Below are 17,043 nucleotides of genomic sequence, written 5' to 3'. Positions count from 1 at the left end.
CTCTTAGTGACAGTCTGAAGGCACAGACTCTGAAATGGCCCAAAGCTCCCAGGTACCACCTGTTCCCAGAAGCAAGAAGGGAGCCCTGAGCCACAGTCTCAGCCTGCAGCTGCGCGCCTGTTCTCAAACCAGTCTGAGGCTGGGGGCAAAGTCCCCTCATGACACAGAGATGTCAGGTGGGGATTGCTCTTTAAAGTGATTCAGACACAACTTTTTAAAGACTTTAATCAGGACTGTGGAATCCAGGTAACTCCTCTCAGCACCTTATTTCAACAGGCCTGGCAACAACAGGTCTGAAAAACGCAGGGAGTGGGCCTGGGGAAGCCCCTGGGGGGTGCTGCCTCCCACACCAACAGTGATACCAGTGTCGGCCCTACCGAGACAGGCTTTTCGAGGTCTGGCTCTATTTTGTGGGGACCCGGAACACCTGAGTCGGAGGAACTTGCAGTTCAGAGTTTATCTGGAAAAGAGAGAGTAATGGTCATTACCCTTCCGCCAGGGTCCACCTCCCAACAAGGCCTCCAAATCTCTAGGTGTACTTCTTCCCCAAAGTCTCCTGGGCCAGCCTGCACACACCCTGCCTTCCTCAGAAGCTGAGTCCTGGGCTCCCTGCCTGACTTCTGCTCCAGCACACCAGCCTCTGGTAATGCTCTTAACATTCCCCTCTGATCCATTTTCTAGAACCCTAACTTCCCCACTTCACCTGCCCATCTAGCCTCGTTCTTCCATGCTCTTCCCCAGCCTTTTGTCCACTGTAGCATCAAAGGAAGGGTGGCCCCACTATGGTTCCCAAATGACTGAATCCTGTCTTGGGCCAAGAGGCCATTATTACCCCCAGGCTCATCACATGCCCTGCTCAGGTGTGGCCAGGGGCCTGAGACCCCCACAGGCCACACATCCCCAGGACCTGGCATGTGGCTGGCCTCAGTTGATGACTCAGGAGGTACGCACAGCCCAGTGTTACACCCTTAAGCGCCACGTGAAGGAAGCACCACAGGAGCAGAGCAGAGCCAGCAGCTGCGCTGCCAATGGGCTCTTCCCAGTGGAGCAGACCGTGAGATCCCACCTCCTGCTAGGACATGGGGAAGTCACCCCAGCTGTCCCTGGAGCAGGTCTGGGTAGGGGGCCTGGGGGAACATCTGCCTCGGTTGGAGCCCCCTTTCCTGGAGTCACATCCCAAGCCAGACCCCCAGGGCTGGCAGAGCGGGAAGAGCCCGAGCTCTGGGCAAGTGACAGAGGCTCTGTGGTTTGATCCTCCTTTTTGTGAAAGGGGAGAATCACTCCTGCCCTGTCCACCTCACAGACCAGCTGTTAGGACCACAGAAGGAAATTCCTGTGGAAGGGCTCTGTAAGCTGTGAGGCCAGCGCCAGGTGGATCACTGCCTGGCAGAGCCATCCCAGCAAGCATCTGGTGCCAAAAACTATATGGGCGTCAAGGTGATAATATGACAGCCCACATCTCAAAGCTCCCTCGCCTCTGGAGGTGGTGGGGAGGGGATGCCTCACCTCCTCCAGCATCTCCACCAGGCCCACTGCTGCCCCCACCCCTGGCGCCCCAGTGTCCTGCCCCATCCTGGCGCCCCATGTCTGGCCACGCCCCTGGCACCCCAGTGCCCTGCCCCACCCTGGCACCACAGTGTCCTGCCCCCCCCCAGTGCCCCATGTCCTGCCCCCCCTCCCCGCAAGCCCCAGTGTCCTGCCCTGCTGGGAGCCAGCACAGGAGATCCCACCCATGACAAGGTCATGCGAAGGAGACTTGATAAGCAAGGCTTCAGGACTCGAGGGACTCCCTGGGCCATCCCACCCCTGAAGCAAGGCTTCAGGACTCAAGAGACCCCTGGACCTGCTTGAGCATCTACCCCAAAACCAGAATCTGTCTTACTATTTTATGTCTTTCACCAACTCTTCTGACATTAACAGGGGGCTGTCCCCAACCACCTTTCTTTGGAAAAAGTTAACTTAGGGCTTTAGTTAATAAGTCTCCTGGACATGATAGGAGTGTTTCAATTCAAACCCCTCTGATGGCTTTCTAGCTTGCCTGACAGGTTTATCCAGACTCTTTTAGCTACGCATATGATTATTCACAGCCTCCCAACTGTGAGAGGCACAGGAAGCCTAAAAATATAGTCTTTCAAAGAGTTAAAAACTATTAGAGCAGTGCTAGTGTAGGATTTCACTGTTGAGCCAATGCTTGCTGCCAAGTTCCCATACCCCTTATCCATTGTGCACCTGGGAGTGCATTAGTTAACATAGATGGAATTTAAGAAAAACAAGCAGTAACCTTGGAATTAACCACATCAGACCTTTGAGCCAACTGGTTCTTTCTTTGTTGTAACTCACTGCACCTTTGCTCCGTGAGAAATGTAACTCTGTTTAATACTTTCTGAGGCTGACATAGATTAGAAATATAAAGAAAAAAAAACATTTCAAGGGAAAATAAGTTTTCTGGTTGAGCAGCCTTTATCAAAAGAGGGCCATAAAATGTTCACAGGCCTCCAACGCCAGAAGATAATGTACACAACATTGTTTATGGGAAAGGTATGCAGAAAAAATCCTGGTTTCGATAAGGGCAAAACTGCTGGAGTGTTTGGGCTGATTCTGCATGACCTTGCATCTTTCATTTCCCTCTATTACAAGCCAAGGTATAAAAGTCCCTTTTGAAAATAAAGTTTCAGGCCTCACACACCGAAGCTTAGTCACCCCGTGTCATTCATTCATTCATTCATTCATTCACCAATGTCGTCCATCCTGAAGGTATCCCTGGACTCTGCTGAGGCTGGACCCCGGCACTGGCCCCCCCAGCGCCCCAGTATCATGCCCCCCAGCACCCCAGTGTCCTGCCTCTCACCCCCAGTGCCCCAGTGTCCTGCCTCCCTGCCCCCGGTGCCCCGCGTCCTGTCCCACCCCTGGTGCCCCGTGTCCTGCCTCCCTGCCCCCGGTGCCTCGTGTCCTGCCTCCCCGCCCCCGGTGCCCCGTGTCCTGCCTCTCACCCCCAGCGCCCCAGTGTCCTGCCTCCCTGCCCCCGGTGCCCTGTGTCCTGCCTCCCCGCCCCCGGTGCCTCGTGTCCTGCCTCCCCGCCCCCGGTGCCCCGTGTCCTGCCTCTCACCCCCAGCGCCCCAGTGTCCTGCCTCCCTGCCCCCGGTGCCCTGTGTCCTGCCCCGCCCCCGGTGCCCCATGTCCTGCCCCGCCCCCGGTGCCCTGTGTCCTGCCCCCCCGCCCCGGGTGCCCCGTGTCCTGCCCCGCCCCAGTGCCCCGTGTCCTGCCCCGCCCCGGGACCCACCTTGGTGTCAAGATACTGCTGCAGCAACTGCTGCAGCTCCGTATTCTGCCTCTCCAGAGAATCGTTTTCTATCAGCAGCTCAGCCCTCTGGGTCAGGACAAGGCTTTGGGCAGAAAAACTGGTTAGAGGCCCATTGAATCCTCCTCCATTCTCAATCAAGTCAGAGCCAGGATCTCTGCCCTTCTATTCTGGTTGGAGGTGAATGAGGACCCCAGAAGCCTCACCCACCAGGGCTGCCCTCTGGCCCTGAAGAAGCCAGGCCACCCGGAACAAAACAGGGAGGGCAAAGCCGGAGGGTTCGATCCCCCAACACTACACGGCCCCCCACCTGAGTTGCCCAAAGCAGCTTTACTCTCCAAGAGTTCCTGGGACAGGGAGGCAGCAAAGGTGGCCGCTCCAAGCAGGGTGCTTCTCCTACCTGCCTGCCCTGGGCCTGCCCTACCTGCCCTCCTCCTCCCGAGTCATGGCATACACACTCACTGGTATTTCTCCAAGGCTGTATACAGAGCATCCCAAAGGTTCTGGGTGGTGGCAGGGATAACCGTGGTCAGGGCCTCCCAGTACTCGGAGTCCTTTGAGTCGTCTCGCACAACCTTCACCAACTTCACTGGCACCCAGAAGTCCCTGAAGGTCAAAAGCACTGGTATCATTCCCCTCAACCTGGTGTCACCAGGGCCCCCAAGCAGTGCCCCTCACAGACTTACTGTCACCTTCATCCGATCATGGAAGAGCCTCAGAAACAACACCTGCTTATCCATCAAGGTTCCTGATTCTCGGTGCTGTTGCCACCATTATGAAGGAGTGTCATCCACTCCCTTCCTCTCAATCAGTTTACCCTACTGGCTCTATAGCTCACTATTATGTCCATTTCTTCCACGGATGCAGCCAAGGCAGCTCTTAAAATTTGTTATCTTCTCTCCACACACCCCACTCCAGTACTCTTGCCTGGAAAATCCTATGGACAGAGGAGCCTGGAAGGCTGCAGTCCATGGGGTCACTGAGGGTTGGACACGACTGAGTGGCTTCACTTTCACTTTTCACTTTCATGCATTGGAGAAGGAAATGGCAACCCACTTCAGTGTTCTTGCCTGGAGAATCCCAGGGACGGGGGAGCCTGGTGGGCTGCCATCTATGGGGTCACACAGAGTCGGACACGACTGGAGTGACTTAGCAGCAGCTCCACACACCCCCAGGATAGCCTTCATCCAAGCTATCCCCTCCCACCTGGACAAACTTTCCCACTACGGTCCCTGAATCAGGCATCAGTCGGCCACCAAAGTCATCTTTCTAAAATGCAAGTCTGCTCCTGGCTCCCTCATGGCTTAAGATCATTTTCTGGCTCTGATCCACCAAAGGGTAAAGACCAAGACCTTGGGGAATTTGGATAAGGCTCTCAAGATCCAGCCTGGCTCCTCTACCCAAGCCGGTCCCACTCCCCAGACCCTTGACACTCCAGTCGTACCACTCTGTCATGATTCTTGAAGCAGGTCTTTCCCTGCATTGTGACATCCTGAAATGCCCTTCCCCCAACTCTGTCCACCAAGGAAAACCCAGTTCTGCTGCAATCTCCTCCTAAAACCCTCTCTGATGTCTCAGATGAAGGTGACCACTTCCCCTCTGAGCAGCCTGACACCTCCATGTGCTTTGACCACTGTTCTGATCACAAAGTGTTCTCCCCACAGGGCCTATACACAGTAGCCCCCAACAGATGTTCATTAAATAAATGAATGATGAATGAAAACACGCAAATCTCTTCTGTATCTATTTCTTTCATTGCAATATCCATGGATTCCTCTCGCCCTCCTTCTGGATATCCTTCTACTCACTTCTTCGAGTTCTGGCTCAGCCTCTTCCCCCATCCCTGGTATCTGCTGGGCCCCCATCCCATCCAGCTCCCCCCCCCCCTACTTCTCAGCTAAGCCCTCCAGCACCACAGCCCACCTGGGCTTCCTCAGACCCATGACAAAGGCCTCCAGAATCTTGAGAACGTCGTTGGGGTGGATGAGCTTGGGAGAAGGAGGGGGCTCCTTCTCCTGCGACTTCCCATCCACAAGGCTCCCCTCCTTCTCTGCTCTAAGATCCAGTGGCTCCTGCAGTGGGGACACAGATGCCAGGAACCGGTGTGGACAAAGATGCAAGGGAAACTATGGTTGGAGGCATGCAAGCATGAATGTATGAAGACAGCTAGAAAGAGGAAAAATGGAGAAAATGTTTACAGAAAGTTACAGAAGTTTTGGAAAAGAAAGATGCAGACATTCACACAAAGAAAGAGAAAATAAAGGAAAAGAGTGGAGAAGAAGGAAGATGGGACCAGGAAAAGGCAAACAAGGAGCTTCATAACAGTGATAATGGGGGAATTCCCTGGTGGTCTAGTGGTTAGGACACAGCACTTTCACTGCAGGGGCCTGAGTTCAATCCACAGTTGGGGAACTAAGATCATGCATGCTGGGCAGTGAAATCAAATTAAACACACACACACACATACACACGCACACGCACACGCACACCAGTGATAACATTCTAGTTTGGTATCCAGTTCACAGGTGTTCATTTTATTGATATGTATAAAGCTTTTATGGCATAAATATCTTCTTGATTCATAGTACAAATTAAATTTTAATCTTTTAATTTTTAAAAGCCCTTCTACTCCCGCTGTACAGTTCATTCAGTTTACTTCCCACCAGTAAACCAACATTATCAGTTTCTTACATATCCTTCCAAAGAAATATATATCCATATAAGCACACATACTTTCACTTTTCCTTCCCATTTTCACATGAATGACACTCTACTATGTACATAGTAGAGTTTCACATACCAACAAACCTTAGAGCGCTTTTCCCATAAATACCTAAAGAACTTCATTGTTCTTTTTTACAGCTGCATAGTATTCCATTGTCTAGATGCAGCCTATATTAATCAGTTCTTTAATGATGGAAATCTGGACCATTTCCAATCTTCTGTCATTTCAAACAATGCTATGATGAATAAGCTATGATAAACATATCATTTCAACTGTACATCAATAGGATAAAATCTTAGAAGAGGAGCACAGGCTAAAGTATACTACACAGTTTTACAGTTGATCCTGCCAAGCTGTCCGCCACAGAGGCTTCAACGATTTACACTCACACCAGTAAACCATGAGAATGCCTGTTTCCCAAACCTCAGCCATCACTATCTGTTATCCAACTTATGGATTTTTGCCAACCTGACAAGTGAAAATTGAATGTGAGCACTTTTAATTTTCATTTCTCTAAATATAAGAAAGCCTGATTATATTCTCATAAGCTTTAAAATTATTTCTATGTCTCTTCTAAAAGGTGTTTGTTCATATCCCTTTTCTGTTCCACTGAGTTGTGGATGTTTTTCTTATTAGTTTATGAGAGTTCTTTATATATTGAAATTAGCCCTTATCTGTGATATGAATTAAAAATATTTCCCCCTCCTGTCATCTATATCTTAACTTTGCTTATACTGATTTTCGATCTACAGAACTTTTTTTTTTGACACAGCCAGTTTGCCCTTATTTCTTCTTATGGCTTCTCAGTTTTGTCTCCTCAGGCAACTCTTTCTGGAAGCACATCAGGATACTCATACTCACTGTGACACTAAAAATACTAAAATCCTTTTTTAATTCATGTTTTTAATTTTTATATTAATATTAAAATTTTACAAATTTGTAGCATGATGACTTCCTCAAAATAGTCAATTACAATCAAGATAGTTATTAAAAATGGGCCTTGCTTTGCAAGAAAGTGTTATGAATCAAAATATTCAGAACTTGGTGAACCCAGGTTTCATGCGGCTGAGGCCTGGCTTTGAAGGAAGATCCTGGAAAATACCCCTTGGGCCTCAGTTTAAGAACAGGATCTGATGGCTAGCTAGCCTTCCCTTTACAAATACAAAAAGTAACAACGCCAAGGGAAGTGCTAAAATCAGCTTTGATACAAAATCCCCACTACTTCTCCCAAGTGTGAAAGTGCTAGTCTCTCAGTCATGTCCAACTCTTTGCAACCCCATGCTCTGTAGCCCACTAGGCTCCTCTGTCCATAGGATTCTCCCTGCAAGAATACTGGAATAGGCTGCCATTTCCTTCTCCAGGGGATCTTTCTGAATCACAAGTATTATTCAAAGGTGGCAGTGCCCTCTGGGGGATTCCAGGAGAATTTTGAATGCTCTCTCTCTCTCTCTTTTTTTTTTTATTACACTTCACCTTACCTGGCTGGAAGGTAAATGATGAGTTTGGTATTTGAGGAAGAAGTTAACCAGTTTATACAAGTCATCCTCATTTTCAATTCCAAGGGCCTGAGGAAAAATAGAATGACTGCTTCAAATACCATATTGAAAATTAAAAAAATAATAATAAGGCAAAAAAAAAAGAGAAAGAATTAGAATGTGTTTAAAACAATGAAAAATCATGAGTCTATACAGATATAAATAAATAGATGAAACAGTTAAAAAAAAAAACCCACCATATTAAGAAGTCCCTCTGCTCCCAAGAGCAGGGTCTGGCTCCCCTCAGCCTCCCTGGCCCCTACCATGACCCAGAGAACAGGCCTTTCAACACCAAAAAGCACAGTGAGTGTGGACGCGCACATCAGAAGAGAGAAACAATGCTCAGAACAGCTCCATACAGGCCTGGTGGGCAGGAGCATGCTAAAGGGGGCTGAACACGCCTCTGAGTTTCGGGGTGAAGGGAAGAACCACGGCTGAGAGCTGGGCCATGAATGAGAGAGGGGCTGGCAGAGGAAGGGGTGGGATGGGAGTCACCGACGCAACTCTGAGGCCAATTCTTGGCATGGAGAGTAGGTAAAGGGACGGATATGACAGTGAGCTGGGGAGGCCCCAGGAGACCGGCAGCTACTCGAGGGCTGAGGCAGTGCTGGAAAACCCAGGGGGCTGTGTTACACTGGAACCCCGCACCCACTCAGCCTGGGGGGCACTCACCGAGAAGACGGCGTCCAGTCTCAGCAGGTAACATTCGCTCCTCTCCAGGGGCAAGAGTAGGCTCAGCAACTTGCTCTCTATGAGGAAACCCTGAGGAGAAGGGAGACAATATCTCCAGTAGGAGACGGGGTTCAGGACAAGTCCTGCAGCCCGTCCCCCTCCAGGCAACAAGCCAGGGACGACTCCGCAGCACAGAACCCCAGGGCTGAAATGTCGGGCAGCTGCCAGGCACCCCAGAGGAAGTCCTTCCCGGGATGACTAAGAGTCCCTCTCAGGGACGAAGCTGGTCCTCATGGTGGACTGAGGTGTCCTCAGAAGGCACTGACTCACCTCGCCCACAGGCTGCAGGGGCGAACACCTGAGCTCCCCACCACAGTCCGGACCCGATCCTGTCCCATTCCCTCCCGCCCATGTCACTTCACCCAAATGCTACCCCATACTCAATGGACATGAATTTGAGCAAGCTCTGGGAGATGGTGAAGGACAGGGAAGCCTGGCATGCTGCAGTCCATGGGGTTGCAAAGAGTTGGACACAACTGAGAGCCTGAACAAGAGTCCCCAGACATCCCCAGCACACAGCAGTAGGTGCTGATCTGGAGGGGAGGAAGGCTGGAGAGAGATGGAGACACCGGAACAGAACCCAGTATCCGTCAACTGGGGCTGAAAGGGGAGAAGACTGGGTGCAGCCCCGGAGTGGGAGCAACGCCGGGGGGAGGGCTCCTTGGACAGGAGGCTGCAGGCAGCAAGCCAGCGGACAGAGCACAGTGTCGGTCAACTTCCTCCTTCAGCAGGAGCTGCCCTCAGTGGCAGGAGATCCCCCTCGTGCCCAAGAACTGTCCCAAGTGGACTGGCGCCTGCCAATCTTCACACCATTTCTTTCCCATCTCAGAAATGAAGACCTAAGTAAACAGCAATTCTCTTTGGGTACAGTTGGACTTCTAGCTGAACCAGCTCCAACGAGATCATTACACCAATTCCAGTGGGTTTTCTAACATGAGTGAAGACATCCAAGGCCTAATTCCCCCAGAGTAACTGCAAACTCAGCTCCCAGAGAAAGGCCACCATAGGTTGTGGCCACCTTACTGTCAGATGGATGCAAGGGGACAAGACTGGGACCCTTTCGCTTGCAGATGAGCATATTTTAGCATTTTTTTAAAAAATGAATTAGCAGGGGTCCCTTGCTGGCATGAACCCACCTTGCTGACCCACAAAGGGAGGATCCCTTGGCCAGCCAGGCCAGCTCGGGAGCATGACAGCTTCTCTGCAACCCCGTGAAGCCCAGAGGGGCGGGGTCCCCCCACAACGGCACCATCCTGTGCCAATGGCACCAGTCCACTGCGGCCTCCAGGCCACCTCTGGCCCGTCCAGTGTCATCCAAGGCGGCGTTCGAGAAGCAAGGGCAGAAAGTCGCAAAGCCTCCCGCCAGGCGCCCAGCCTCACCGACTCATCGCACAGGAGCATCAAGATCTTGCGGGTCGTTCTTGCTGAAACTTGCTTCGGCAGGTCCAGGTAAGACTCTGATTCCGAGCTGTCCTGGTCTGCCCTCTCCTCTTCTGTGAAGGGACATAGAAGAGACAGAAAGAGAAGGTGATTCCTCTGCCTGGTTCACTGTGAGGAACAGTCAAACCACTTTCCTTGAGAAAATGTATACCTTCAAAGGCCTCTTCAAGGCATTAAAGTCACTTTAGCTGATGAAAACCTATTATGTTGGGGGGGGGTGGGGGGAATGGGAGGGTTGGGGTTGAAATAAGAGACTATGTGGAGAATTCTGCCGCTCCTGGCCAGCCTATATAATGCCTCACTCTTCCCAACTTTATCTATCTGGAAACGTCACATTCAAACTCCAGCCTTGACCAGGAAGTGGGAGAGAAACCATGAACCTATTTATTCTTATTTTAGAGATCGATCTAACACATCCACTCTATGGTTTCCAACCCTGCGGCAGTTTAGAAACAGTCAATGAAAATGTAGGGAAAGCAGCTGCTTCACAGAAGAGCAACGTCAGCAAGAGCAGCTGATGGCAAGAGCCAAAATTTTTCTTCACCAAAATTTACAAATGTTAAGTTCAAAGCTATACATTCCTTGTCTGAAAACAGTACTAAAAATCACAGTACTACCCAGATTTTACCACTTGCTCAAAAGGTAAAATGAGATAATACACATGAAAAGATTTTGAAAAGTGCAAGACAGCAGATTGCTGGTGCGAACACATGTTCTCAGAGGCCCCTCCACTCCAGCCTGCAGACGCTCTGACTCTGTTCCGGTCACCTGCTTCCATCAGGACTTCCTCTAAGATCTGTGTGGTGGACTTCTGCTGCCGCTGAGAAATTGGGCCCACGTTCTTTAGGAACCAGAAGTTGGGTGCCATCCAGGGCAGCCCTAGATGATGGGTATTGATGATTCTGTCTACAGCAAAGGCTCTGTTTATCAGGTCCTTCGCCTCCTCTTCATTCATCAGCCAAATCTCCCGAAACTGCTTGTCATCAATGAGAGCAAAATGCCTAGGAGGGAGAGTTACTGATGGTGGTCAGCTGACACCAGGGCTGGACCAGTCCCCCACAGACACCCTCAGCTAGCAGGAGGGCAAGAATTGAGGCAGAGCTGGGGGAAACCCTGGACCCAGCCCCATCTCTGAGCCCGTGATTCTCCCCTATGAGAACAAGGCAGGTGACATACAAGTAAAGGGACAGGTGAGACAGCAGAAAAGATCCTCTGGTGCCCTGGCCCAGCTCCCCAAAGCAGGTGAGTCCACACACTAATGGAATCACTGTCACTACCAGCTCAACTCCCACAATCCCCCTCCTAGGGCACATGCCTTGGGACCCACGTCCCTGACATACCTCATGGCTTTCTGAAGCTCCTTGAATTGCAACACAAGGCGTTTGTAGTCTGAGGTTAGGGACTGGTTCTCCTCCTGAAATTGCTTGACCTGCTTGTTATATTTCGATCTCAGATTGTTAAGCACATCATGCAGGCTGAGTTGAAGAAGGGGGGAAAAAAGTTAGTCTACCGCTGAACTAAGGCTGCAATGTATGTTCCGTCCATCTGCTATCTACTCCACTCAGTTCTATAAAACCTAGGCTCAGACTTGTGGAAGGTGCAGGAAACCCTCCCAAATATTTTCCCAAACACAGCTACAACTGTGATCGAGGAAAGGAAAGCAATAGGCGGTAATGGAATCATCCAGAACTAAATGCATTTGAAGCTATCCAGAACCTCAAACCCACCAAGAGGTAGCCTCTTATTCAAGAGTATGACTGAATCGTCCTCGCACAGCACTTGTCAGGGGCCACATCTAGTGCTGACTCACAGACTGAAATAACCTCCCTCAACTTCTGAAACAAGGAAAACAGAAAGGAAAAACTTATACTGCACCACAAGCCCGTGATATACAAGTGCCCCATCCTGAATGAGCTGACACTATTAACGAGCCCACTAACTCATTCATTCATTCACTCATTCATTCATCAAACTTGAAAACTCTCTTTTGTGCCAAGGATATGTTGGAATACCAAGATGAATACAAGGGTATGTCTGAGTACACAGCACCATCAGTGCACCCAGAGACAAAGACAAATGTTAATTTCAGAAATGTGTGACGAGTGCTAGGAAGAGCTTCACACAGGGCACTGGGGGAACCTGGCTGGCAGGAGAGGGGGTTGGTCAAAGGTTCCAGCACTAGGAGAGACAGGGCCACAGCATGACGAACACAGGCAGGCCACCGATGCCCAGCTCACTGCCAACAGGAGTTCTGTAACTGGAAATCTGTCACATGAAATAACACAGGCATGGCTTTCAGAACCCAGACCAGACTTCAGACTTCATGCTACTGAACAGTAGCCCCACTAACACAGGAACAGGAAGGTTTGAGGACTGACATAGTTTCAGTTTAAAAATTCTAAAAATAAAATTTTCCCTTTCAAGCATTCTTCTGAAATTGTCAGAAGATCCCTGGGGACTTCCCTGGCAGTCTAGTGGTTAAGACTTGACCTTCCAGTGCAGGGAAGGTGGGTTCAATCCCTGGTCAGGAAGGGAAGATCCCACATGCCTCCAGGCCAAAAAAGAAACAAAAAACCTAAAATGCAAGCAATATTGTAACAAACTCAATAAAGACTTTAAAAATGGTTCACATTAAAAAAATCTTTAACAACAAATCAGAAGTCCCCCATACACAAACACTGATCATTCTTATTTTCACATTAAAAAAATGAGACATTCTACCAGATAACTGACCTAGACTTTTGGTTTCACCCCCACCACACTCTCACACACATACATCAAGAGAAGAGGATACAGTAAGTATATAAGCATCATGTAAAAAGGAGGTTGGCAGGTGGAAGGGTGGGGGGGAATCTCATAGATCAGAGAGATTTAAGGAACTTAATTTAACAACGTGATGCAAATGCCTAGATCTAGATGAGGTACTAGTTTAGATAAGATTCTCAGTGGTAAAAAAATCTGCCTGCAATGCAGGAGATCTGAGTTCAATCCATGGGTCAGGAAGATCCCCTGGAGAAGGGAACAGCAACCCTCTCTAGTAGTCTTGTCCGGGAAATCCCATGGACAAAGGAGCCTGGCAGGCTACAGTCTATGGGACCGCAAAGAGTCAGACACAACTGAGCAACTAACACTTTTCACTGCAAAGGATGCTACGTGCTAAGTTGCTCAGTCCTGTCTGACTCTGCCATCCCATAGACTGTAGCCTGCCAGGCTTCTCTGACAATGAAATTTTCCAGGCAAGAAAACTGGACTGGGTTGCCATTTCCTTCTCCAGGGGATCTTCTGGATCCAGGGATAGAACCCACAGTCTCTTAGGGTCTCCTGCATTGGCAGGCGGGTTCTTTACCACTTTAACAACAAAAGTTAAACAACTTAAACAACAGTTCTTTGGAGAATATGAATGTGATCCAGATATTTAGATGAAATGAAATTTGCTGAAATGAAAAGGTGGAGGTTACTGACTTTTTAAAAAGAGATTACAAAAGAGTTGTAGTATGATGTCATATCTATATATTAATATAGAGAGGGGAAGAAATATACTTAATCCCTGATAGTAAGAATATGGTATTTTTATGTCTTTATCTTGGCTTCCCTGGTGGCTCAGTGGTAAAGAATTTGCCTGCCACTGCAGCAGCCACAGTAGATGTGAGTTTGATCCCTGGGTTGGGAAGATACCCTGGAGAAGGGAATGGAAACCCACTCCAGCATTCTTGTTGGGATAATTCCATGGACAGAGGAGCTTGGTGAGCTATAGATGGTAAGGTTAAAAAGAGTTAGACACGACTGAGCACATATGTTTCTATCTTACTTTCACTTGAGGTATTTTCCAATTTTGTCTAATGCACATGTACTGTTTCTGTAATTACAAGTTGAGATTTATTCTCCAGATAGCCCTGTGCACACGCAAAGTGACACACTGACATAAGTACTGGGTTGGCAAAAAAAAGTTCATTTGGGTTTTTCTGTAAGATGTCATGGAAAAACCCGAACGGTCTTTTTGACCAACCTAATACTTATGTTGGCATTACTTGCAACAGCAAGGGTTTAGAAGTCAACAAAATGCACAGCAGTGTGGGCCTGGTTGAGTAAATTCTAGCATATCTATGGTGTTATACAAGACAGCTTAAGAAATAACATGAACGTTCTCTATGAACTGGTATGGAAACATCTTGAAGATACAGAACAATGTGTATAGGATGCTATTAGTTGTGTAAAAGCAGATGGGCATGAGACTTTGTGTTTGCTTGTATGTGCATAAAGAAATTTTGGAAAAAGCAAAAGAAACGAATCCAGAGGTGGGACAGAGGACCAAGACAAAAGACGGATGGGAGACAGATTTTTTGCTGTAAACTCTTTTCTTTTTGCTGTAAACTGCCTGTGGGGTCAAGAGGACAGAACCAGTTGAATGTATCCTGTTTTCAAAGGAAAAAAAGAAAAACTTATTTTAATAAGAATTAGTTATATGTACATGCTAAGTCGCTTCCGTCATACCTGACTCTTGTGACCGCATGGACTGTAGCCTACCAGGCTCCTCTGTCCATGGGGATACTCCAGGCAAGAATACTGGAGTGGGTTGCCATGCCCTCTTCCAGGGGATCTTTCAGACCCCAGGATCGAACCCATGTCTCTTACCTCCTGCTTTGACAGGCGGGTTCTTTACCACTAACACCACCTGGGAAGCCCTAAGAATTAGTTATACTTCTAACAATTTCTACTCCTACAAAAGAGTACATACCCATCCCTCTTTTCAGTAGAGAAAGGCCCAGAAGAAAGACACTCTGCATGCGAGCTTACCGGTTGATCTTCCTCTTCTGCTGGGACTTAATCACTGTGCTTTCTTCATCTCTCTTCTTCAGCACCTGGAAGTTGTACTCTAACTTTTCTTGGTTTAGCTGATAAGTTGCTTTCATTTGCTGAAGCTGTTGCTCAAGAATCTAAAGTTTTAAAAAAATAATTCTAATTGGTCCTGGTACAATTTATTATACCCTCGGTTCTGAAGTCATATTGGAGGAACCTCAGGAACAAGTGTCTCTACCTGAATTCTTAGAAAACTTATCATTAGAGGCAAATTAAAGGTCTGGACAATGGCTCAGATGGTAAAGAATCTGCCTGCAATGCAGGAGATCTGGGTTCGATCCCTGGGTTGAGAAGATTCCCTGAAGGAGAGCATGGCAACCCACTCCAGTATTCTTGCCTAGAGAATCCCCATGCACAGAGGAGCCTGGTAGGCTACAGTCCATAGGGTTGTCAAAGGACAACACTGATCGACTAAGCATACAATGGCACATAATATTTTTATAATTTAGCATATGTGAAATATTTATTTATCATATACCATGATGTTTTATTATTTCCTTATAGTATATAAATTTATGTTGATTTGATAATCTTCAATATTATAAAATAATGGTGGAAAGTACTGCATGTAAAATATTGGGAGTATTTTACTTTCTTACAGTAGATTCTCAGAAGTCAGGTTCAAAGGTTCTCAGTAAACTGATTCCCACAATTTATGGTTCATACTCCACTGACTGTGGGCAAGTACCCACCTCCCCACCTGTCAGTGCTCAACACCATGCAGGGCAGGCCTGGCCCTTGGGGCGGGAGGCCTGGGAAGGAGCAGGGAGCTGCCTGGAACTGCACCCCACTCTTGCTGAACATGCTTAAAGTTTCATTTAGAAATTTCTGACTTGACAGTATCCCAACGGGCCTATAGAAGATGCTGAAGGCACAGCTTCATCTCAAGTGCAATTACCCAGGGTGGTTCCAGCCTGAGCCACTGCTCTGGACCCTGCAACCTTCTAGGGATGGCTGTGTGCTATGTCCACTGGGGGAAAAGATTCTCAGCAATTCTTCCAGCAAAGTCATGATGATTTATGCCACTGTGCTCCAATCATAACCATCTCTGCTGCTTCAAATGGGACCAGCCCTGGATACTGGGGAGGCCACTGTTCAGCATGGGTGGCACAGAAGTCCAATAGGAAAGTTTTTTGTTGGATGGTGACAATCTGAGAGAGTGTGAACACTCACAGAAAAGGAGGGTCTCCAGAGCTGCTCTGGATTTTGGATGATCATGAGCAAACTCCAGGCTTTGCTGGGATCGAGGCATTGGGGAGCCCCGTGACCCTGAGCATCTGGGTGTCTGCTCTAACCGTGTCCATGGACCTCCTTTGCAATGAGCCCCTGTCACTAAGACAGCATTTGCCAAACTTATTGGGCCATAGAACAATTTGTATATTTATAACACAGGAAGAGCACGTAAGTTATAAATGTGAGCCCTACTATATGAATTCTCCGGTGAATTTTATTCTGAAAGGCAGATTATTACATAATAATCATTATGTAAATAGACTCTATTTTTCTTACATAATACATCTTCAAAGGAAAAAAATACCACTGGCACTATTTTTTTGTTGTTGGTTTTGTGAAACCATCATCAATATTTCACCTAGTTGATAGAGTTTACAAAACTCTGAACAAAAGTAATTAGGCCATGTATTTTTCTTTGTGACCTAAAAGAATTTATTAGCACCACACACTAACCAACTGAGCTAACCAGCCAGTGGATGTGATCTAAAAACAGATATTAAATCTAAGTCAGTTTTATAGGCAAAAATATATATAATAATAATAATAATAATCTGTCACTGGATTGTTTTAATTTACAGTCTTTTGCCTGTACATGCACTGTTGAATATTTATTAGCCAATTTTATTTCCTCTTGTTGAAAATATCTACTCCTGCTTTTTGTTAATATTCTTAGGGAACTGGGGCTTTCCTGGTGGCTCAGATAGTAAAGAAGCTGCCTGTAATATGGGAGACCCAGGTTGGATCCCTAGGTCAGGGAAGATACCCTGGAGAAGGGGATGGCTACCCACTCCAATATTCTTGCCTGGAGAAACGTCTGTGCTTATTCAATTATGCAAAGATATTTTGCAAAGCTGTACTCTGTGTTCCTATAGACTAATGGCAAAACATCATGTTTAGTTTGGAAGAATCATTTATAGAGATTGTAATTTAACCTGTCACCAAAATCCTTCAGTGTTCCAGGGACTGTGGGTGTGGATCACCCGCCTCTTCTCCTCTTTCTCCTGGGGCAGTTGGAGGAGCCAGGGAGCTCCTTTCTGAAGCCAACTCCAGCCCCAGGCTGACACTGGTAGCCAACATCGACCCAGCAGAACAGAAATTTAGTACAGCCTTTCCCTCTGGCCTTCTCAGCTGATTCTAAAGATACCACTGGGCCTCTTTATCACTGATCTCAACCTGTGGGGGTGGAGGGAGCCCCAGGGATTCCGTTAAGAACTACAGACTCC

General features: G+C 47.9%; 1 protein-coding gene across 6 annotated transcripts in view; it reads right to left on the bottom strand.

Moving 5' to 3' along the window:
* Nucleotides 1-17,043, bottom strand: part of DRC1 (dynein regulatory complex subunit 1) — an 88,779-nt gene that overhangs the window by 47,071 nt on the left and 24,665 nt on the right. For 5 of the 6 annotated variants that reach the window (XR_011255557.1, XR_011255558.1, XR_011255559.1 and 2 more), the window contains exons 8-17: nt 14,525-14,664; nt 11,071-11,205; nt 10,499-10,731; nt 9,671-9,783; nt 8,231-8,320; nt 7,502-7,588; nt 5,222-5,370; nt 3,761-3,904; nt 3,281-3,383; nt 378-460 (exon numbers count right to left, since the gene is read on the bottom strand). Coding sequence is in view for 3 of the 6 variants with exons in the window: in XM_069582826.1 (XP_069438927.1) it covers nt 404-460; nt 3,281-3,383; nt 3,761-3,904; nt 5,222-5,370; nt 7,502-7,588; nt 8,231-8,320; nt 9,671-9,783; nt 10,499-10,731; nt 11,071-11,205; nt 14,525-14,664 (1,251 nt within the window). In the remaining 3 variants the exon portion in view is untranslated. Of the gene's footprint in view, nt 1-207; nt 461-3,280; nt 3,384-3,760; nt 3,905-5,221; nt 5,371-7,501; nt 7,589-8,230; nt 8,321-9,670; nt 9,784-10,498; nt 10,732-11,070; nt 11,206-14,524; nt 14,665-17,043 lie in introns of those variants that run through there. The other variant, XM_069582824.1, reaches the window with a different exon arrangement.

The sequence above is a fragment of the Ovis canadensis genome, chromosome 3 (assembly GCF_042477335.2).
Source record: "Ovis canadensis isolate MfBH-ARS-UI-01 breed Bighorn chromosome 3, ARS-UI_OviCan_v2, whole genome shotgun sequence".
Classification (NCBI taxonomy): Eukaryota; Metazoa; Chordata; class Mammalia; order Artiodactyla; family Bovidae; genus Ovis; species Ovis canadensis.
This window is presented reverse-complemented; position numbering and strand designations above follow the sequence as displayed.